At 43.7% G+C, this 24,138-nt stretch overlaps 1 protein-coding gene across 1 annotated transcript in view; it reads right to left on the minus strand.

Moving 5' to 3' along the window:
- Positions 1 to 17,832: 17,832 nt before the first annotated feature.
- The window catches only part of NUCKS1 (nuclear casein kinase and cyclin dependent kinase substrate 1), a 34,576-nt gene continuing 28,270 nt past the window's right edge, over positions 17,833 to 24,138 (minus strand). The window contains exons 5-7 of the mRNA XM_049770978.1: positions 21,845 to 21,997; positions 20,349 to 20,498; positions 17,833 to 18,444 (exon numbers count right to left, since the gene is read on the minus strand). Of these exons, the coding sequence (XP_049626935.1) occupies positions 18,245 to 18,444; positions 20,349 to 20,498; positions 21,845 to 21,997 (503 nt within the window). The 3' untranslated portion in view covers positions 17,833 to 18,244. The remainder of the gene's footprint in view (positions 18,445 to 20,348; positions 20,499 to 21,844; positions 21,998 to 24,138) is intronic.

Consider the following 24,138-nt stretch of genomic DNA (forward strand, 5'->3'; position numbering starts at 1 on the left):
CCCTGCACCACTCCCTCCTTAGATGGTGCCCCAGCAGCATTGGGGAAGGAGCTGGGCCGCAACCAGCTGTGATTATAGTCCTATCTCCCAGGCAGACTCCCAGATTAGATGTTTCAGGCTGGTGCTAGTTTCCACCCCCGCCCCTAATCAGCAGGATTGGAGCATCCAGGATAATGTTCTCTTCCAGGCCTGGCTGTGCCTTTCCCCACAGAGACCCTTGTCCGACTCCATTTGCAGGTATCAAAATGACAACAAGAAGTGTGTTGTTCACCAAGGACTTTGCATGGCAAGTATAAATAAACAGATAGTGCCTAAAGCGAGGCCCGGGCAGGAGTTGTGAGCACTGAATCCAGGACTGTGTAGTTCCAGCCCTTCCTCCCAGCCCCTTGTTTACCTAGATGGCATCATCTCCTCACCCTCCAGAGAAAACAGGGCAGAGAAGGCACTTCCCACTGCCACAAAAATGGAAGGACTGTGATCCAGCAGCCCACAGCTCTGCTCTGCCAGCGGGGTGGAGTGGAGGCCTACGGAAGGCTTCGCCAGCCCTTCCACTGCCCATCCTCCAACAGCTCCAAGAAGTAGATGTTATGTGCAGAGTTGACAGGCGGAGAAGTGGAGACTTGGGGAGGGAGGTCTCTTGCCAAGGACCCAGCTGGACAGCATAGACTCTGAATAAAAACTCAGATCTCTGCTTGCCCAGAGGTGCTTCCCCTACCACATAATATAGTTGTTCTCTTTCGTAATTTCACAATCATTTGCTATATTGACTGGGGGCTGGATATTCTGGGAGGCAAGGAAAGGGAATCCTATTGCAATTGGCAACATTTGTGAAAGGCTGTATGTGTGGAATCAGGCTTCACTCTGTCCGATGGCCTCAGATCCGCCCTTTTTCCTATATGTAGATTTTATGGGACTTTTGTGAGGATTCAGTGGCAGGTGCATGGTGAAGCTTTGAGACCTTTCTTTTGAGTTAAACATAAGCACTCGACAGGAGCTGCCGTTATTATTACCACTTAATGTTGGAAGATATTCAAGTAAACAGACCACAGGAGTTTCCAGGCTGAGGTGTTGATTAGTAAAGGATGTGACCAGGCACATTCTCTTTGTACCACAGTTGAATATGAACATCTGTGGCTCCTCAAAGACATTTTCCAGGCCTTGTTGTTTTCAAGAAAGAAAATTAGGGTGGGATAGATGGCTTAAGTGGTTGAGTCCATGCTAGCCTGTGCAAAACCTGAGTCCAATCCCGAGCACTGTGGAAATACCTACAGAAGCTGAGCTGAGCTCTGATTCACTGATCCTGCACCACTGGGCCAGAGTCTGCGAGGGACCCCAGATCAAGAAAAGGGAAGAAAAAGAAAGAGAAAGAAGAATTAGGAACAAAATAGCCCTCAGAACAAAGGTCCAATAGTAGGCAGGACCAAAAGCAGATGCAGAAGAGAGGACAATGGGTAGGGCAGTGAGATCCAACAGGGAGGAAAGGGCTGATAGTTCATAGGTCTGTAATATCTAGAGACCCAGGATGAGGAAAGGCTTTCTGGAGAGGCAGAGAAGGCCACAGCTGCAGGACGTAACTGACAAAGAGATACCCTGCATGGCCAGTGGGTGAGGCCACCACAGTGCAGCTGCCACTACCTGCAAGAAGTAAGGGGCTTGGCTTCGGAGCAGATCACGCTGCAGCACACAGGTGCTCCTCACACTTCAGTGTGCATCAAAGTCCACCGGAAGCTTGTTAAACTCAAACTGCTGGGTTCCACCCCCAGCATTTCTGATTTAAAATGTCTGGGATGAAGCCAATGATTTTGCATTTCAAACATTTCCAGCTGACGCTGAGGCTATTGGCCTAGGATTTATATTTTGAGAACCATTACATTAAAGCACTTTTCTTTCTGTTTGTCTTTTGTTTGGGGGAGGAGGATTCATTTGAATCCAGAAGTGTAAGGGATTGGGGGGGGGGTGTTACTCCAGGCTCTGTGCTCAGAGATCACTCCTGGCAGAACTTAGAGATTAGTCCTAGGATTGGAAGAAGAGTTAGCCGAAGGCAAGGCAAATTCCTTAATTCTTTTTTTGTTTTGTTTTGTTTTTTTGGGCCACACACCCCCCCCTCGTTTGATGCTCAGGGGTTACTTCTGGCTAAGTGCTCAGAAATTGCCCCTGGCTTGGGGGGACCATATGGGTCACCGAGGGATCTAACCGAGGTCCTTCCTTGGCTAGCGCTTGCAAGGGCAGACACCTGACCTCTAGCGCCACCTCACTGGCCCCAAATTCCTTAATTCTTGAACTATTTTTCTTTTCTTCTTTTTTTTTTAATTTTTTAATTTTGGGGGGGCACATCTCGTGTTGCTCAGGGGTTACTCCTGGCTCTGCACTCAGAAATTGCTCCTGCAGGCTTGAGGGACCACATGGGATGCTGGGGATTGAACTCAGGTCTGTCCTGGGTCAGCAGCATGCAAGGCAAATGCCCTACCGCTGTGCTATCATTCCGGTCCCTCTTGTACTATTTTTTTGACCCAGTGATATAACTACTTTTCTATAGCAGCCAGACTATATCCAATTGTAGAGCCTTGCTTTTTAAACATGTAACATTTGAATGTAATTTTAGCTTATTTTACTTTCCTATTGCATTCATTATTATTATTATTATTATTATTATTATTATTATTATTATTATTATTATTTTGGTTTTTGGGCCACACCCGGCGGTGCTCAGGGGTTACTCCTGGCTGTCTACTCAGAAATAGCGCCTGGCAGGCACGGGGGACCATATGGGACACCGGGATTCGAACCAACACCTCTGGTCCTGGATTGGCTGCTTGCAAGGCAAACACCACTGTGCTATCTCTCCGGGCCCTTAATTATTATTTTTAAATGGAATCATGCTAAGTTACAGAGTCACAGAAACATGATTGAGTTTCAGGTGTACGATGCTCCAATACCCATCCCTTCATCAGTATTTACTTTTCTCCACCATTGTCCCCAGTTTGCCTTGCACTCCACAGTCTGCCTTCATTTTTTTCCCCCTTTAGACCCTGTGGTTTACAATACTGTTACTGAGAGGATATCCATATCCTTTTACCTCCTTTCAATGCCCCATCCTCCTGAGTGACTTCCCTTCAACATCCTCACAGTCCTTGACCTATTCTACATCTCCCAGAAGCAACTTTTCCACCAACTTAGATGCCTTCTGTATCTAAGTAGAAAAAGAGACATGACTCCCAGTGAAGAGTCATTAGTCTTGGGGATATGACTGGCAGCAGAATAAATGCCTGGTAGGCATTGTTGTGTTAAATAATTAACGATGGGGCTGGATGGTGGATGATGCCATCCAGCCCACATGGCTTTGCAACCTCCATGCAGCCGGCGAGTTCCAGGCCCAGGTGAAATTACTCACTCACACGCAGGCTTCAGGAAGAATCATCTTTATTCATGCCCTAGCCACCACAGGTGTGTGGCCTATGTCAACCTTTCAAGCATTCAGCAATGTTTTGCTAGCCCTGCATCTTATCTCCTGTTAGCCATCTTCCCTTTGGGCTCCATGCGGCCCAAAGATCCAAAAGCCAGGAAACCAAGCCGGGCCAAAAGAGAAACGGCAAAAGGGCCGAATCCCCTGGCTCAGAGGTTTATCTATCCTTTTCCAGACCCCTCCCAGAAATGGGAGGTCTTGCAGGTAGTTACACCTATTATCCGGTTCCCAAGACCCCTCCCAGATATGGGTGGGTCTTAGGGTCTTTGCACCCAACTTCAGGGTTTTAGCTAGGTACACCAACAGGCATGAAGCCAAATTCAAATTCTTAGCGTTGTCCATCCACGTGGCAAAGCCATTGAGATCCCTGGCATCCCAGGAAAGTGTGTTTTCTTAGGACAACAGGATCAAAGGAAGGGCAGGGGCATGAACACTGAGCTGAACTCTTGGCCTGAGCACCATCTTCTTAGAAGTCTCAGTACCAGGAGCCTAGGGAATGAAAGTGATGGCACAGAGTAAAGAATCTGTGTGTCTAGAACTTGACTCAACTACTGATCCCTTTGACATCACTGAGGGATGTCCCTTTATTTACTAAAGACTGACCCTTTGTGTCCCTGTGACATATGGGATTAGCTCCACACTATTTAGGGCTGAATGAGACTCATGTACTAGAAGCATGCTTCTTCTCTCACACAAAACTAGGGCGAGAAATGGTCTTAGGAAGCTGGACTGTGTGTGCTAGGACTGGCTTGTTCTGTGGCAAGAAGGGGCCTGGAGGGCCCGGAGAGAGAGCACAGCGGTGCTTGCCTTGCAAGCAGCCGATCCAAAACCTAAGGTGGTTGGTTCCAATCCCGGTGTCCCATATGGTCCCCCGTGCCTGCCAGGAGCTATTTCTGAGCAGACAGCCAGGAGTAACCCCTGAGAACCGCCGGGTGTGACCCAAAAACCACAAAAAAAAAAAAAGAAAAAAGAAGGGGCCTAGAAGCCAGTCTGTGTCCCAGATGGCCCTGCCCTGAGTGACTTCCAATAGCAAACCTGTGTGTGAAGTGGCCAGCCCAATAGCTCAGTAGTGGGCAGAGGCCAGCTCTGGAGCAGCCATCCATCTTCTGCTAAGTTTCTTCAAAGGGAACAGAATGCAGCTTCTCCATGACCATACATGTTAATACTCATCCAAATACCCAATGAGGGGAAGCATGTGTGCACATTAGCTGCATTCGAAGTTTGCTAAATCCAAATAATGGGTGCCTCTGTCTCCTCAGCCAGATAATGTGACCCCAGGGACTTTCTTCCCCTGGGACATATCTTGACAAAAAGGCGCAAATGATGTTTTTCAAAATCTGATAGAAAAGATTATTTTACAAGATAAGAGGCCTCTGAGCAGAAGTTCAGTGTTTGCATGGAAACCGTTACTCAACTGACATAGATCAGGCTTTGAAAGAAAGGCCTTCCATTATCTGTTACTTGGGCTTTTCCTTCCTCAAGATTAAAAAGAATTTGTGGGGGGAAGGAGGCATTTGGTTGAAAACTGCTGTTCTTCTGTAAAAGGGTCTCCTGACTGGGTGTCTCCAAGAAAGCACCAGTGTGACAAGAACCTAGGGTGTCCTGGGGTGGCCATCCTGGTCAGGGTCCCATCTAGCTCTGGCGGTTCCATTTCTCAGTCTACCCTTGAAAGATCAAGATACAAAAGTTTGACTTTTTTATACATGACTAAAACACAAGTACTGCCATCAGTTTTCCAGTCTGAATGAATTGAAATAAATACCCCACAATAAAGAGTGCAGTTTTTTGCCATTGAATAACATCTTTCCCAGGAGAAGCAAAGGAAGTATTCCAAAGCTACTCAACAGTTCTCACTTTGAAAAACTGCTCGAAGGACCAGAGAGATAGTATAGCAGCACCACATATGGTGTGTCCCCCCCACCCCACCACCAAATGGCAAGGAGTTGGTCTGTGATCACAGAGCCAGAAGTAAGTCCCGAAGCAAAGTTCTGTGTGACCCCCACTCACCTATCTTCAAAAACCTGCACACAATTTGAAAAACTTTTTTCGGGCCCGGAGAGATAGCACAGCAGAATTTGCCTTGCAAGCAGCCGATCCAGGACCAAAGGTGGTTGGTTCGAATCCCGGTGTCCCATATGGTCCCCCGTGCCTGCCAGGAGCTACTTCTGAGCAGACAGCCAGGAGTAACCCCTGAGCACCGCCGGGTGTGGCCCAAAAAACAAACAAAAACAAACAAACAAAAACAACAAAAACAAAAAAAAATACAAAAAAAAAAAAAAACTTTTTTCATGCTGGAAAGATAGCTCCAGTGGTGGAGCTCAGGCCGCGTGTACCAGTTCCCTGAGTCCTCATGCCTAATCCACCCCAACATTGATAGAGTGAGGCCTGAGCCTGGGTTCTTATTGAAAAAGCAAACAGGGAGCTGGAGAGATAGCATGGAGGTAGGGCTTTTGTCTTGCGTGCAGAAAGACGGTGGTTCGAATCTCGGCATCCCATAAGGTCCCCGAGCCTGCCAGGAGCTATTTCTGAGCGTAGAGCAAGGAGTAACCTCTGAGCGCTGCCGGGTGTGACACCCCTCCCCCCAAATAAAAAGAAAAGAAAAAGCAAACAGGAAGACTGGCGTGATGGTACAGCCACGCATCCCTTGAACACAGCTGACCCAGGTTCAATCCCTGAGCCCTTCCAGAAGTGACCCGAGTGTAGCATAAGCCCTGAGTACCACCAGGCATGGCCTGAAAAATCAAACAAATAAACTAAAAAGCAAGCAGCGCAGGTGAGGTAGGAGCCTGTCACTCTCCCTGTCCTCTAAAGTGGCCCATGCTGGAGGCTGCTGGAACGCAACACTTTGGCAAGTGTTTTCACTGGTAAATAACTTATTTGTCCTTCAAAGACAAAGCTAAAAGGATCGGGGTTGTATAGGACTGAGGTTCTCAGCAGCAAGGCCCTGGGCTGGGAAGAATTGGTGCTTTTGTCAGAGGCCAATTGGTCTCCAGTGCCAATCTCACTCTTTGCCAGGCACGAGGTACACAGGCTGGCACTCACAGTGTCCCTTACAAACTGAGAATAGTCCCTCCCCATCTCCATTATATAATGAGACTTGAGCATACGTGATGGGGGGCAGGTAGGTGACTGGCTCAACATCACCTTTAAACTGGTCTCTTTGTTCATAGCCAGCCCCAAAGTTTCTATTAGTGGGTCTCACCATGGGAAGATGATGGGTGGGTCTCACAGTTCAGCTGGTCCACATGTGCTACAGCTTCTTCTGCCCTCAGCTGTATCTTTCTCTTATACCAAACTGGGATAATCCACTTAAAAATATTCTGCACTTTGGCTGGAGGGAGTGTTCTTACCTTAGAACACTGCCAACGTGGGTTTAATCCCTGATACTGAATATAGTCCCCCAAGCACAGAGCCAGGAACTAGTCTTGAGCACAGGTGGGTGTGGCCCCAAAACAAAATAAACTTCTGGCTTTAGTTTCTTAATACTAAACTAATCACACAGGTGCTCATATTCTAAGGCCCCAAGTCTATCGCAGACTTTTTCTGCTGGGGTCGAACTGAGCACTCTATTTTACACAGATGGCTTGGGCTTGAGTGTAGTCATCACCATTTTCATCATCAGTCGAGAGTTTTGTCTAATTTAGAGGGAACTCTACAAGCAGCAAATGCCCTAGAAACCCCAGCATGTCCATCTGATATTAGTGTTCTCACTTAAACCTCAACCTCCCAGAATCCCTTCTCAGGAACTACTGAATGGCGTTGACTTCAGGGAGAGCCAAGCAGGCCTCGCCACCTCACTGGGGTTGGGGAAACTAAGGGAAAGCAGAGGAGGACAAGCTCTGCTGATGACCCAAAACCAGCTCAGTGTGTGAGGATTAGATAATAGCCACTCTCTTTAATGAGGGGCTATGGATAGCCTCTCTCTGCAGCCTGCTATGAAGTTTTGGCTTCAATGCTCTGCATTGTCCCAGGATTACCAGGAAATGCTATTTCTCTTGTACTCAGGCCAATGTGTGGTTCTCTACGGGAAAGCTGGTTTCTCAACCACTTCTAGGGCTACCTGCTTCATCTATAAACAATAAATTTGCTGAAAAATTCTGACCCCATGGTAACTGTTCTTTCACAAAAACAAGAGAAGGAAAAGAGAGAAAGCGGTCAAGTAGGTCAGAGGCAAGAGGAGCAGAGTGGTCAGGTGAGCTGGAGTTTGTAACCGAGATGTGTGTGCATTAGACATGAAGCCCCAGATTCAGTTCCAAGATGCTAAAGACATTTACTGTGTCATTGCCCTTCTCTTTAGAAGTAAAACATGGGGCCAGAGAGATAGCATGAAGGCAAGGAATTTGCCTTGCAATCTGAGGGTCAGTGGTTCAAATCCCGGCATCCCATATGGTCCTCCTGAGCCTGCCAGAAGCGATTTCTTTTTTTTTTTTTTTTTTTTTTTGTGGTTTTTGGGTCACACCCGGCTGTGCTCAGGGGTTTTTCCTGGCTCTGTGCTCAGAAACTGCTCCTGACAGGCACGGGGGACCATATGGGACGCCGGGATTCGAACCGATGACCTTCTGCATGAAAGGTAAATGCCTTACCTCCATGCCATCTCTCCGGCCCCGATTTCTGAGCATAGAGCTAGGAGTAACCCCTGAGCGCTGCCGGGTGTGACCCAAAAACAAAACAAAACAAAAAAGAAAGAAAAATGAAAAACCATATGTAAATGTTTAGCATTGGGACCAGAGAAATAGTACAGCAGGTAAATTTTTGATCCCTAGCACCCAGATGGTCCCTTGAATTCTACCATGAGTGATCCATAAGCACAGAGCCAAACTGGGTGTGGATCCGCCCACAAACAAAAATGCTTAATATATTGTTCCATTAGTTTAAGTTAGTGAACTACAAGAAAAAAAATCAATTTTTTGTTTGAAACTTGAATCCAATGTAAGTCACCTTCTGCAATCTTTTGGGGAGAAAAACAACTGTTTCAAAATTGATTCTAGGTCTCATTACTATGTCATGTGACATCATTCTCACCATGTAGAGTTAGGAAGATTACCAATTTGGTAGATTTTGTTTGTTTTTGTTTTGGGGTCATACCTGGTGGCACTCAAGGGTTATTCCTGGCTCTGTACTCAGAAACCGCTTGTGGCAGGCTCAGGGGACCATACGGAATACTGGGGGTTGAACTCAGGTCAGTTGCATGCAAGGCAAATACCCTACCTGCTGTGCTATCACTCCAGTCCCTCATCATTTTTCTTGTGCCAAAGACATGTGTTTTGGATCATAACTGGCAATGCTCAGGGTCTACTTCCAGCTCGACGTTTAGGGATACCTCCCAGCAGCACTCAGGGACCATTGCTGGGGATGGAACCCAGGACTCCCAAAGACAAAGCATGTGCCTTGAGCCATCTCCCATGCTCTGCTTATTTTACCCCCTTCAGAGCATTTTCTGATCTTGTCTTAGTCTTGTGCAATTGGGAGGACTCATAGAGACTACATTTTCCAGGACCTATCTAGAGGCAAAGTAAATGTCAACCACACCACATTCCACATTAGTCCAGGAAGTGCTCTTACACATTCTACAGGATAAAAAGATTGTGTGTGTGTGTGTGTGTGTGTGTGTGTGTGTGTAATTTTGACTTAATAGCTAGAATATTAACAGCAGCAACATAAAATTTCCTTTGATTTCTCTATTCTTTAAGGTTAAATTCGCTGGGGGGGGCATACCTGTGTTTAGGGCTGACTTCCGATCTGCACTCAGTGATCACTTCTGTAAGATTCTGGGGGTCCAATATTGTGGGAGCAGGAAATTGAACTTATAACATTGGCTACATCCAACGCTAGCGCCCTCCCCACTGAACTATCATTTTTGGGGGATTGTCACACCCAAAATGTGATGCTCAGGGGTTACTCCTGGCTATGCACTCAGAAATTGCTACAGCTAGGGCCATATGAAATGCCAGGGAATCAAACTGAGGTCTTTCCTGGGTCAGCTGTGTGCAAGACAAATGCCCTATCACTGCCATCGCTCCAGCCCTCCCGCAACTATCTTACTGGTTCCAAGGTTAATTTTTTAAACATTTCTGGATATCAGCTTAAAGCAAATTAGATTTAACTCTTACCTCCAATACCTTATCATCATGTTTTTAAGTCATTATTTGCTTTACTGGGATGGAAACTCTAACTGCACCCTCTCACTCCCTGACCCCAGGATTAGCACAGCGATTATTTCACAATATTTGTCCAGAACTTCACGACTGCAATGGAGGCACACCCATGAATAATGATGAACTCTCCTGTTGATTACTCCACCGAAGAATGTCAAAATGGGGACCTGTCCACTCTCAGATCAGAGGGAAGGGAACATGCCACTAAGAGAAAAGAATACAGCATATTGCCACCCTGCAAAGACTCCAAGTTGGTCTCTATATGAGCATGCCTCATGACTACTTGTGCAACAGACAAAGCCTTGGTGGGTCTGGAGAGATATTAGAGGCCAGGGTGTTTGCCTTGTACACAGCTGATCTGGGTATGGTTCCCTGAGCACCACTAGGAGGAAGCTCTAGGTCACTGCTGGGTATGACCTATATAAACAAACCAAGGACTAAAGTTTTTGATTTGTAAGGAAATTTTAAAAAGCAGCATCTCGGGGGTAGGGGGGCAGAGAGATAGCATGGAGGTAGGGCGTTTGCCTTGCAAGCAGGAGGACGGTGGTTCAAATCCCAGCATCCCATATGGTCCCCCGAGCCTGCCAGTAGTGTAGAGTCAGAAGTAACCCCTGAGCACTGTCGGTTGTGACCCCAAAAAACCAAAAACCAAAAAATAAAATAAAATAAAAAGCAGCATCTCTTTCAAATAGGGCCAACAGTTCACAACAGCATTATAAAAGAGAGTATCAAGTGCTGGCACACCCTGGCCAGGGATTATAGGAATGAGAATGTGGTGGGGCGGGGGATGACACCAGCTGAGAATGAGTCAAAGGTCTTGAATGTTTCCATGTTTTATTTATTGATTTATTTTTGTTTTGGGGCCTCATACCCAGTGGTACTCAGGGGTTATTCCTTGCTCTGTGCTTAGGAATCTCCTGGAGGGGCTCAAGACCATATGGAGTACTGGGGATCAAACCCAGTTGGCTGTGTGCAAGGCAAGTGTCCTACTTATAACTCTGGTCTCTTGGGGGTTTGATTTTGTTTTGGGGCCACACCCGGTGGCGCTCAGGATTTAACTCTGATTCTGCACTCAAAAATCGCTCCTGGCAGGCTTGGGGATCGTATGGGATGCTGGGGATCAAACCAGGGTCCTGCCTGGGCCGGCTGCATGCCAGGCAAATGCCCTGCTGCTGTGCTATCGCTCCAGCCCTTAAGGGGTTGATTTGTATCAAAACCTGAGTCAACACTATTATAAGTGCATGACCTAAATTTCAATAAGTTGAAAAAATTTTTGCTAAGAAAGTGGGGTGGAAAGAGAGAAAAGCTTGGGATATTGATGGAGGGAAAGATACTGGTGGTGGGTTTCGTTTGGAGAGATTATCCACCTAGGCTTTGGGAGTTATAAACAAGTGGACAGATGTGTATGAATCAGTAGACCCTATGCCCACTTATAAACCAATAAAGGGTATGGAGAGATAGTATAGTGGGCAGGGCACTTGCCTTGCATAGACACTAGGATTCAATCCCTGATACCACATATGGTCCCCTTACACCTACTCTGGGTGATCCATAAGAACAGTGCAGAGCCAGAAGCCCTGAGCACTGTTGGTATGGCCCAAACCTTCCCCCACACTCTCCCCCAATAAAGGATATTACTGCTTCATATACTAGGATGGTAAGTGGGCACAGTGAATCTATTTTTTATTTTATATTTTTGTGGTGGGGGACACACCTGGTGGTGCTCAGGGATCACTCCTGGAGGTGCCTAGGAGAATTTATGTGGTGCTGAGTATTAAAATCGGGTTGGTTGCATGCAAGCCAAGTCCTGTATCCACTGGATTATTCTCTTGCCACCCAGTGGGCCTAATTTGAGTAAGAGTAGATTTTTTGATACAGTAGACTAAAATTAGATTCCTGCAGTGTCTAAAATTGAGTTTGGGGACTGGAGAGACCCTCATTGGCTGGAGTACATGCTTTACATAAAGGCCTGGATTTGACCCCTGCAATCACATGGAACTCGCCCTTTCCCAAGCACTGCCAGGTCTGGGCCCCCCAAAGCAAATACAGTGAAAGCACAGGACAAGCTCAATGTAAGGAAGGTAGACACTGCCCCCTTCTGGCCAGAAATAAAGCCTATGTAACAATAATCATTCTGTTAAGACATGACCAGAAAATAGTTTTCGGGGTTTTTCTGGGTCACACCCGGCAGCACTCAGAGGTTACTCCTTGTTCTATGCTCAGAAATCGCTCCTGGCAGGCTTGGGGGAACATATGGGATGCTGAGACTCAAACCACCGTCCTCCTGTATGCAAGGCAAACAAATGCCCTACCTCCGTGCTATCTCTGTCTATTTTTTTTTTTTTTTATTCAAAACTTCATATATTGAAGCCACAGGGACTTTTAATTTCCACATCTCACTGAAAATACAATCTTCCTGTGGTTTTAGGGAGATTTTTGACACACACACACACTTCACACACACATACACACTTCGGCAAATTGTATAAAGCCTACAGATTATGAGAAAAGGTAGCTAGCTAATATCCTTTATGAAGACTGTTTTGACCTAGGAGGAAAAACTTTTGAGAAATAAAATTTCTAAGTTTGTCACTGAGGGATGCATGCAAAAAGCACCTTTTTCCGGAGATAGTAGGCTTGCATATTAGAGATAACAAGAAAAAAATTTAAAGGTTGGAAAGAACCCTCAAAGCTATAAAATCATCCTTTCAAATTTAGACACATCTTGTAACATTTCCCCATCTTAGAATATTAAATTCTAACTTGTAAAATGGTGTGTGTGTAAACATAGTCTTTTTTTTTTTTTTTTTTTTTGGTTTTTGGGCCACACCCGGTAACGCTTAGGGGTTACTCCTGGCTATGCGCTCAGAAGTCGCTCCTGGCTTGGGGGACCATATGGGACGCTGGGGGATCGAACCGCGGTCCGTCCAAGGCTAGCGCAGGCAAGGAAGGCACCTTACCTCTTGCGCCACCGCCCGGCCCCGTAAACATAGTCTTTTATTAGTTATGTGACTGTTAAGATAAACTGCTCCCACACCTCTGGCCAAAAGTACTTCACCTTAGATGTGAACACAAAAATGCTGCCTAGGAATTCTTATGCACCAAGTCCAGTGCCCCCTTAAGCACAAGGCTGATTCTATTACCTCTTCAATCCTTACTCAAAAGTGCCATTTTTTTGGGGGTTGGGGGGCGGGGGGAGTCCACATACAGCTATGCTCACAGCTAACTTCTGGCTCTGTGCTCTTGGTTGATTCAGGAGACCATATGGGATGCTGGGAATCAAACCGGGGTCAGTCACTGTGTGAAAGGCAAGCACCTTGCCTGTTTTATGATCACTCTTACCTAGGCCCTTTGATTTGAGACAAAGTCTTCTCTTGTTACTAACAGTGTTAGTCACTGTTCCAAACGGAAGCAGGTACCTGATACTCTAAGTGAGGTTGGACTGGGTGTGAACTAGGCAAGGAATCAATCAGCTCTATTAAGAAATCAGCATATTTGCTTAAGAGTCTTACAAGAAGTACACAGAGCACACATCTGGGTTATAAAAGCCCTTTTATAAAGCCATTTTTAAACAAAACAAAAAAAGTTTACAAAAGAAAAAAAGATACAGAAAAAAGTATAACTTGCTTCATATGTCCCAAAAAAGAGGAAAAATAAAGGGACAATGCCAACATGCTCAACAATAAAGAATTCTTTTTCTTATTTTTAATATAAAATACAAGCAAAGGATACACATACTTCAAACAGAGCTCAGGAGCAGACACGCAGTCCCAGAAACCCTTAAAGAGAAAGCAGGAGTTTGTTTCCTCTTTGTCTATGCAGATACATACATAGAGATGGGAAATGTGAAAATCAGGGATCACAGAAGACCATCACACAAGTTTACCTATGCCTGTTGCATCCAAAATTCACGAACATGGTCAACAAAGTCATGTTCACGTCAACCCCATTACATTGAAATTTAAAAAGAAAAAACAGAACCTTTAAATAAAGTGGTTACATTCAAACCTTTCGTTCCTTAGTACACACTGCAGATTTCAGCACTGTTAAGGTACATTGCAATACCCAACTCTCTGGAGTCTGAATGTGTCAAGCAAAATTGCAATATTAAGGGATGTCCGGTTTCACCCCACAAATTATACACGGAAGCAAGCAGGTTCCTCTCTTTACCCTTCCTGCTCAGAATGTAAAAGATTAAGGACTAAAATCAAGGAAGACTGGGAGTCTTAGAGCTGGTAAAATGAAGTCTAAAAGATGAATCAAGGCAATTGCTGAGAAACTGGCTACCACTTATCCTGGCAAGTCTTAGGTTTTTCCTTAAAGCTGCAGGAACTAGGTGTAGGTTTGCTGCAACATGTCCATGGTAAACAAACTAAGTAGAGCTCTTATTTACACATTTTGTAACAAATACTTCTGGAGGGAAAGAAAAAAAAGAATTCACTAATTTCCAGAAGACAAGTTTAATTGCCAGACATATACAAACACACTCACACGCACATCCACACAATACTTCAGGGTTTTTATACACGTTATACAGGGCATAAGCTGAGAGTACTATACCCCTAACACCCCATTGCAAAGAAATAAAAACAAAAAAACCCCAAGTTTACCCCCCACACCCCTGTAATCTAGAAAACCCTCCCTTCACCCTGATGTACAAAGTGTCCACACACGGGGCACCCACCAACCACACAGCACGCTCAGACAGACGATGTCCCCGGCTCAGCCATCCCACTGGTTTACAGACTTTACTACTAGTGGTTAATACACAGCACCTCTGTCAATTTTGAGATTTAGGCTTTGTAAAAAAAAAAAAGTTACTTAAGATATGGGATTAAAAAAGAACCATAGTATGTTAAGTGTATCATAAGAAAATGGGTTATGGATTGAAATTTGCTAATTGTTTGATGTCAAACAATAAAATCCTTTCAAATATTCTGCAGTTCATGCAGACAAGGAATTGTCTGGCCTCTAGAGCAATTGGGCTGGCCTTTTTGAACCTGAATTTACTCCATTCCCAACTCCTAAAGGAAGAGGGCTTCTTCCAAACTCTGACAGTAGCTATTTCATAAAGATTTCCATGTTGTCCCTGGTATCAATTTTGCATTTGCCTTTCCAATACTTTCAAAGAACCTAAATTGGTTTATTTCAAGAACTACTCCCTTCCCAAATTCACTTGCTACTTAAATGTACATGCCAGAGACCAGAGCCTTGGACCTGGCCAGGGTTTCCTGGCCACACCAGGAGCAGCATCTAAGTACCAAGCTGTGTAACCCCTAAGCACAGCCAGGTATGCCACTCTGCCCAAAGAAGCCAAAACACAAAACATCCAAGTTCCATTTAACTGCCCATATCCACAAAAATGTCAAAAACTATACTGGATTACAACTTCAAATTTCACTCCCAATTAGTTTGAAAAAAAAAAAAAAAATGCTGTCTGAAGCAATTCCACAAATAGTAATTGTGGATCAAGTCTGGAGCAAACTAGTTATTGTGTGTGTGTGTGTGTGTGTGTGTGTGCGTGGGGGGGGGGGATCAGCATCCAAGATCTTTCATGGGAAACTATCAACATGTCTTGCAGGCTAAAACATTTGCCACCTGCTTCCTCCCTAAAGGAGGACCTGCTCACTGATTCTCATCAGGGACTCAGTAGGAAGGGATCAGGGAAATGTTTAAGAAAGCAGGACACATAACTAAAACTAAAATGTGTTCTTTGGGATCACACCACTGACTCCAATCTGAGATGTGGAGAGCTGGACGCAGCAGCATGTTAGAATTCATCAAATATGATCTTCTCGTTTCTAGATGTGTACGTAGGGTGAAGTCTGGAAAAAACGAATCTTATAAACTATAATGTAGTGTCAGTCAGCATAGCTGCCACAATTCAGGTTCCAGAGGTAAACTACAGACAACTTGGATAACAGAAACAAGCACCTTCAAGGCTAACGTCCCTCTTCCCAAGCACTGCGACCTAACAGTGAGTGCTGGTGCCATTTAAACCTGGGCACAGAGAAAGTGAGGGAATTTAGTGAGACAGTGTCAATGCCAGTCCCTACAGTTTACAAATCCAGACCTGAGAGCAAGGCTGACTCCTGAGCACTTGTGTCCAGTTGTGACCCCGCAGTTATCCTCCTATTTACACTCTTGAATTGAGAAGACTTAAAATATTTTATAACAATTAAAAAGTGGAGAAATGGGGCAAAAAAAGGTAGTACAGTGGGTCAAGCGCTTGTCTTGCACACGGCTGATCCAGGTTTGATCCCCGGCATCCAATATGGTCCCCCAGCACTGCCAGGAGTTAATTCCTGAGCGCAGAGCCAGGGATAACTCCGGAGCATTGCCGGGTGTGGCCCATAAACAACAAAAACTGGAGAAAGCAAAGGTTCTTCAGAGCTTCTCATGGGGACATAGATTTTCTTTTTGTCCAGTCTACTAGGAATATGTTTCAACCCATTGATATTTTTTTAAAAGATCCCAAACAAAAAAAGCCCACCAAGTGCACACAATAACTTAGAAGGTATGATTACTTCTAAAGTGTATAAATCAGATTAGTACAGTTCACTATACTAAGAGACTGTAACATACAATATTGAGGTGCAAATTTTTAAAAGCCCCCTTCCCTCAACCTCCTTGAAGCATAGTCTAAGAAACGCCCAAGTGTAACTAGGAATGTAAGACTTAGAAAGTTATAAATTCCTAAAAAGTAGTAGTACATGATAGAAACACTGATAGGCCTTTTACTGTAAAAACAGAAACCATGTGAAAACTTGGATACCTGAACCCACTGAAGTAAATAGAATATTCAATACTCTCCATACAAAGATCATGACAATAAATTCAATGATCATGAAAGATCCCATTGTTACATCCATTTTTTGCCAAGTACTGTCTCCCAATTCATTCTTTAACACACAAAGGACAATTGTTTGGTGTGTTTGTTTGTTTTTAATTACCAAATAAGGATATTTCTTATAGTGTCTTAGATATCAGAGTAAAAATATTCCTTAAATAATATTTTGACTAGGAATATCTGCAAGAAAGCCATATTGTCTGAGAAAACTGTGCTGTAGCTTAATAGAAAGGAAACCTCTTAAGATAAAGCAAATTTAGAGATAAGAAGTTAATTTTCAATAACAATAGGCTATTAAAAATTTGCTCCTAGTTTCAGCATATTGGCAAATCAAGCCCTCAGATCTATCCCTTAACTACTTTCATATGGCATGTAAAATATTTTAATTGTACACAGTCCTCTTAATACCTGGCTACTTTAGTCCTGCTGAACTGCTTAAATTCAAGCAATTTAAACCCATGATTTAAACATCATGAGCAGAAAGCAGGAATGCTAAGAAATAAAGGGCAACACGCACTGAGTAGTAGGGGTCGTGCATGCCCGTTACAGGAAATCAGACCAGAGCCAGGAGGAATCCTGTCCTGGGCACACTAGGGGTTTTGGGGGTGGGTGTGCAGTTGTGTTCTGTAGGAGCAGGAAGCCAAGAAATGAACTTTAAGTATGTTCCTATGAAGTAATGGGAAGAGAGGTGAGGAAAAGGAGAAAACTCTATTCTCAAATAAAAATAGAGTATTGAATATTAAGAGAATTTCAATTCTGTTTTTATAAAGGAAAAACCCCAAGTCTTTGTAATTGAGTTCCACATTAACTAACACTTTATTTTCTCAAGACTAAATATTGTCAGTTTGAGAAGAAATCCACTGTGATCTTGCCATTAAAATTCTAAAATTTGGACTGAGGGGGAGTCCTTGATAAAACTTTATCCAAGAAACAAAGTAGGTACAAATACAGATATTTTAAAACATGAACCATTCATTAAAAAAACAAATGGAAAATCAAGAGTAATTAGTTTTGGTGGGCCTCTTTTTTTTTAAGTTCCTTAACGACTGTAGCAGGACAAAAAAAGGATCACTGGCTACCACTGGCTCTGTGTCTTTTTGAAATAACAAGGGATAAACTTTTTTTTAAACTCATGAGCTAAAACAAGATCAATAAACTCCATTCTCTGCTTTGCCTCCTGTGGAAGTTATGAAAGCTCTGAGATAACAAATAAAAAATCATCTTTATCTTTACCTGCCCCCTCAGTGGAGGTTTAAAGTCATAATTATTTTTAGCTATCAATCTTTGTGTATACCGATATATAAACTTGTACTAGATGATAACTTTTTTTTTTAAGTCCAGGGCAAGGAAGAAACAATCATTTTAAAAACTTTTTATATATTTGATTATGGTTCCAACTTCCTACCATTTAGTGAAAAGCAAAATTTCCATAGTGTTCACCTCGATCTCATTGCAGTACGACTGTGGTACATCCCCCATTAAAATAAAAAGATGAAGCAGTCAATCCAGTGATTCATGACATGGCTTTCATTGGGAAAAGAGGGAAGAGGAAGTGTGGCAAAGGAACAACTAGCAGATAGAAAGGTAAACTAAATATACAATGGTTTCTTAAAAAGGGAAAAGAGAGAGAGAAAAGTTACTTTCAACAAAAGGAAAAAACATTGAAAGAGCCATTGCCAAAGCCACTTTGTATCTTACTTAAGTTTTCTCCCTCCCCCATTTTTTCTTTTTTTTCTTTTTTTTTTTAATAAAATCTCTCCCCAAACCATCAACATTTTAATCCTCCCCAGACTGGGCTTCATCTTCAGACCCTTCATCCCCAGACTTCTCAGGTGGTGGGCTTGCAGATGCTTTCTTTTCTGGGGGGCTCTCTGGCTCCTCATCTTCTTCTCTGGGAGAAGGAGTCTTTTCCTTTGATACCTTGGAAACTGTGGGGCGACCCACTTTCCCTTTGCCTTTCACTGGACTGGGTGTCACTGAAAGAAGAAAAATGTCAATTGGGGAATGAAAGAAAAAAATGTCTTTCTTCTGTTTTTTGGGCTATGTCCAGCTGTGTTTAGGGTTTACTCCTGGCAGGCTCAAGTGACCATATGGGGCACTAGGGATTGAAGCCGAGTCTGTGCATGCAAGGCAAGTTACTTACTGAACTAACCTGAAGAAATATTTTTTAATAAAAATACAAAACGCGATAGCACAGCAATAGAGCGTTTGCCTTAAGCGCGGCTGACCCAGGATGGACCTGGGTTTGATCTCGGGCATCCCATATGGTCTCTCAAGCCAGGACTGAGAAGAACCAATAATAAAACCAGGGCACTACCAGGTGTGGTGGCACACATCACACCACTTCGCTAAAATGTATAAAAAAACAAAAAACAAACTAAACCCACTCCCCCAAACCACAATTACCTGTACTGAATAACACTTATAGATAATAAATTACTAAAAACCAAAGTAGATAGTAATATTCATATTATCCCTAAGTAATATCATACAGGGCCAGAGATAGCATGTAGGTAAGGCGTTTGCCTTGCATGCAAAAGGATGGTGGTTCAAATCCTGGCATCCCATATGGTCCCCTGAGCCTGCCAGGAGCGATTTCTGAGCGTAAAGCCAGAGTAACCCCTGAGCGCTGCCGGGTGTGACCCAAAAATCAAAATCAAAACCAAAACCAAAACCAAAACCAAACAAAACATAAAAAAGCAATGCCATACATCATGTATCCTGGGATAACCCTATTCCAAATTCTAAAAAATTGGTCCTAAAATGACCCCAAAGTGGTCAGTTGTTTTTTTTTTTTACCAGCACTGTAACATTATGCTCAGAGTAATGCTTATAATACTTATAATAAAAATGGGGGGCCAGAAAATAGTTTAACAGTTCTATCCTTAGAATGACATGTGGTCCCTGAGTATAAGCTGGGAACAGCTCCTAAGCATTGCCAGGCAAGAGCGAAAAAATTAAGATGCTACTGAAATTAAACTTCATTCTTAGTAGTATGTGAAACTACAAGTTCTTTATGATTTAAAAAAGCAAGTCAAGGGCTGGAGAAATAATATAGTCCTATTTTTCATGCTTTTAAAAAATACATTAAAAGGGGCCAGAGTAATAGCACAGTGGTTGGGCATTTGACTTGAATGTGGCTGACCCAGGACGGACCTGGGTTCGATCACTGGTGTCCTATATGGTCCCCCTCACCAGGAGCAATTTCTTTTTTTTTTTTTTTTTTGTGGTTTTTGGGTCACACCCGGTGGTGCTCAGGGGTTATTCCTGGCTCCATGCTCAGAAATTGTTCCTGGCAGGCAAGGGGGACCATATGGGACGCCGGGATTCGAACCGATGACCTTCTGCATGAAAGGCAAATGCCTTACCTCCATGCTATCTCTCCGGCCCCCCCAGGAGCAATTTCTAAGTACAGAGGCAGCAGTAACACGAGCGCTACCAGGTGTGGCCCAAAAACAAACAAAAGTAACATTAAAAAACATCTGGCACAAATTGTAAGTGCTCAAAGAAAACGAATCCATGCATCACACCTTTCTGTTAGCACACAGAATGAGTGGTGCAAGGGGTCAGAACACAGAACTGAAATGCATTACTGCTAACAGCCGCGTTGGTGACCACTGTACTATGTCTGAAACAAACCATCCATTCCCAAATCCTGTTATGTAAAGCTACAAGATGGGGGACAGAGCTGAATACCAGACAAGGAAGGGGTGGAACTACTAGTGAGAGACAGTCTGTAGGATAGGATCCTTCAGAAATCTTTCACTACTAGCAAATGCGGAACCACTCTCAAGTCCTAATGAAGAATTTCTGTAGAAAAGGATTGCCAGCTTTGAAAATGTACAATGCTGTAACTAAATTTCACTTTTGCAAAGCTTACCTGTTGCCTTTAGCCTGGGTTTGGGCATTTTCTTTTCTTTTCTCTCAGGTTTGGACTTCTTAACCATCTTTTTATTTTTCTTTTTAGAACTGCCATAGTCACTATCATCATCATCTTCCATTAGGAAATCTTCATCACTTCCGGAATCTTCTGAGGGAAAGAAGAATTTCAACGTCCAACTTAATGTATATATCCTTCCAAGTGAACAAAGGGAAAGAGCACTAAGAATGACTGGTACAGGGCAATTGGGAATCAAATACTCTTGGACTTTATTTGTATCCACAATCCTAATTTGTTTGGTGCTATCACTGATCCCACCTTGAAGGTTATACCACTTGTTTGAAAAGTGGGATGAGGAGAAAAAAAAAAAAGTGGGATGAGAGATGGAGAGAGTTGGGACACTTGTCTTACATGCTCAATCCCTGGCTTTCCATATGGTCCCCCAAGCATTGCCTAGAGTGATTCCTGAGTGTAGAGCCGGGAGTAACCCCTAAACATCACCAGGTGTAGCCAAAATACCAAAACAATAATGGTTCATTCAGTATATCAAGAAATGATGGAGACCATAATCATAGAAATTTATTTCTATAATGCCGGGGCTCAAATCAAGGTCTCATGTATGCAAGGTACATGCTTTTATCCTCAAGCTACATCACTGGTTGAATAATTGAACCATTTACTTTTGGCTTTGGTGTCATTCCTGTGCTTATTCCTGGCTCTGTGCTCAGGATCATGCCTGGTGGTGCTGGGTGCAAAGCAAGCACCCTCCCTGGTGCATTATTTCTCTGATCCCTATTAAAATCTCTTAATAGCTATCTGATTCCTTTCTGTCTACTTAGCTCATTACCTAATCTGTCTACCAATCTATATTTGTTCAACTTTATGTATTTGGTACTTACGTCTGACATAGCTTGGTGCATCTCTCTTCTCCCTCCCTCCCTATGCCCCTCCCCTTTTGTAGGTGTCATATCCAGCTTGTACAGAACTGGGGTAAAACATGAGCTACCAGTAATACAGGTATGATAGCTGGGTGCTCTGCCAACTCTAGTCCTTGGGTCACCTGGGCTACTCCACCCACCTAGGAACGTTTTAGGGTGGTGTGGGGGGAGAAAAGGTAGCAAAATAATGGGGATTGATGACAGGGCCATGTACATGATAGGGATGTGCCCTACTGCTATAGCTCTCAATCCTGACACTAACATTTATCTTTAAGTTGGTCTTTAGGAGCCAGAGTGATAGTACGGTGGGTACCATTAACTGCCGTGGCACGTGGCTGACCCAGGTTTGATCCCCAAACCACAACCAGTTAGGAATGATCTTTGAGCACTGATAGGTGTGGCCTAAAACCAAACAAAAAATAACGTAGATATTTAATAGAAAAACTGTTGTCTCTTCTAACAATTGAATAAATAACTGAAGAATTTGGCTTCCGCATTTAGCATCCACAAGTAGCAATAAGGTGAGAATAATCAGTGTGATTTGTCAGCTCCACATACTCTCCTGGAATGGTGCCTCATCCTCCTCTTCCTGCTCTTCTTCACTGCCCACATCCTCCATGAGCATCTCTCTTTGTTTAGAAGCTGCTTTAGAGGCTGCCTGTCGTTGCTGGCGCACATTTTTATGATCTTCTTTATCATCTTCACTGTCCTCTGTAAAATACAAGTTGTGATGCAATAATCAAAGAGCTATATATTTGACAGGTGAAGAGAAAAATCCAAGAACAGTGACCACAATGAGCGAAAAATTGTAGCATTACTTAGTTAAAAATGGGTAAAATCTTGCCTTGAATGTGACTGATTCCGGTTTGACCTCAGCATATATGATCCCGAGTTTCTCCAGGTGTGATCCCTGAACATAGTCAGGAGTGCACTGGAATGTTGCCCAAACCACCAATCCTCCCCAAAGTTCCCACAATAGGTGCACCATGGCTACAGTTGAATATAACGCTGTTCTCAATATCTGAATTAGAGATCTCTAAAGTTCTCATCATTGGGCCAAGGATTGGCTCAAAGGAGAAGAGATGCTTTGTATATGGGAACCTTAGGTTTAATTCCTAGCAACCTCATGGTCCCTCAAGCAAGTCTGGAAGTGATCTATGAGCATCAAGCTGGAAGTGGTCCCTAAGAATTCAAATTAAAGTAGCTAGAATGATAAAGAATAAACTTTCAACTCTTTTTTGGGGCGAAGAAAAGGGGTCACACTTGGTGGTACTCAGGATACTCTGGGGACCACACGTGACACCAGGATCAAGCCTAGGCCAACCACTATTAGCTCACTGGTCTCTCAACTCTTAGAAAAGTAAAAACTTGGGGCCGGAGAGATAGCATGGAGGTAAGGCATTTGCCTCTCATGCAGGAGGTCATCGGTTCGAATCCCGGCGTCCCATATATGGTCCTCCCGTGCCTGCCAGGAGCAACTTCTGAGCCTGGAGCCAGGAATAACCCCTGAGCACTGCCGGGTGTGACCCAAAAACCACAAAAAAAAAAAAAAAAAAAAAAAAAAAAAAAAAAAAAAAAAAAGAAAAGTAAAAACTTTTTAAAAGGTCAACAGTAAGTAACCAGGGTTTATTTTATTGACCATACAGTCTCATTAATTATTTTGAATGAAAATTATTAGGAAAGGAGTTGGGGACATAATTCAAGTGGTAGAACACAGAACACAGGCCTTTTATTTAACACTGTGGTCCCCAGATCCTCAACTACCCAGAAAACCCTAAGTTTTCGCAACATTAAACACTGCCTATGATTACTATTTCTAAAGACTACTTCCCAGAGGCCAGAGAGAAAGCTCAATATCTAGCACATGCATCAAAGAGACCCAAATGAGTGATGGTGCTAAGGGCTTTCCAGCTTTTTTTTTTTTGTTTTTGTTTTTCGGTCACACCCAGCGGTGCTCAGGGGTTACTCCTGGCTGGCTGCTCAGAAATAGCTCCTGGCAGGCACGGGGGACCATATGGGACACCGGGATTCGAACCAACCACCTTTGGTCCTGGACCAGCTGCTTGCAAGGCAAACGCCACTGTGCTATCTCTCCAGGCCCCTTTCCAGCTTTCTAAAACAAACCTTTGCTTTTCAACCAAGCTTAATAATGCACCGTCCATGCCACTCTATCAATCAGTAAACTTTGTTTGATGCCTTCTTTGGATGAAAATATTCTTAAGTCTTGCCTACATGATAATAACCTGCAATGTTTCGCCTATAAATAATTTCACATTATTATATTAAGGGTGGGGGCATACCTGGCAGTACTTGGGCCTATTCCTGGCTCAGTGCCTGGGGAACCATGCAGTAACAGAAGCATCACATGCAAAGCATGTACTTCAGAAAATGAGCCACCTCCCTGGCCTTGTAGATTAATACTTTTCAATAACAAAGCTGTGGGGCCAGAGAGATAGTACAGGGGTTAAGGTGCTTGCTTTGCATGTGGAACTCCGTAAGCATTGCCAAGAGTGATCCCCTGAACACAGAGCCTGGAAAAACAATGAACACTGCCAGGTGGTTCCAAAACTAAAACAAAAAGCCTTAGAAACTAACTCAGACTCACTGAATCAGAAATGCCAAGGCAGGGCCCGGAGAGATAGCACAGCGGTGTTTGCCTTGCAAGTAGCCAATCCAGAACCAAAGGTGGTTGGTTCGAATCCCGGTGTCCCATATGGTCCCCCATGCCTGCCAGGAGCTATTTCTGAGCAGACAGCCAGGAGTAACCCCTGAGCAACACCGGGAGTGGCCCAAAAACCAAAAAAAAAAAAAAGAAATGCAAAGGCAATATTAAATCATCTTTTTTTTCTTGG

The sequence above is a fragment of the Suncus etruscus genome, chromosome 3 (genome assembly GCF_024139225.1).
Source record: "Suncus etruscus isolate mSunEtr1 chromosome 3, mSunEtr1.pri.cur, whole genome shotgun sequence".
Lineage (NCBI taxonomy): Eukaryota > Metazoa > Chordata > Mammalia > Eulipotyphla > Soricidae > Suncus > Suncus etruscus.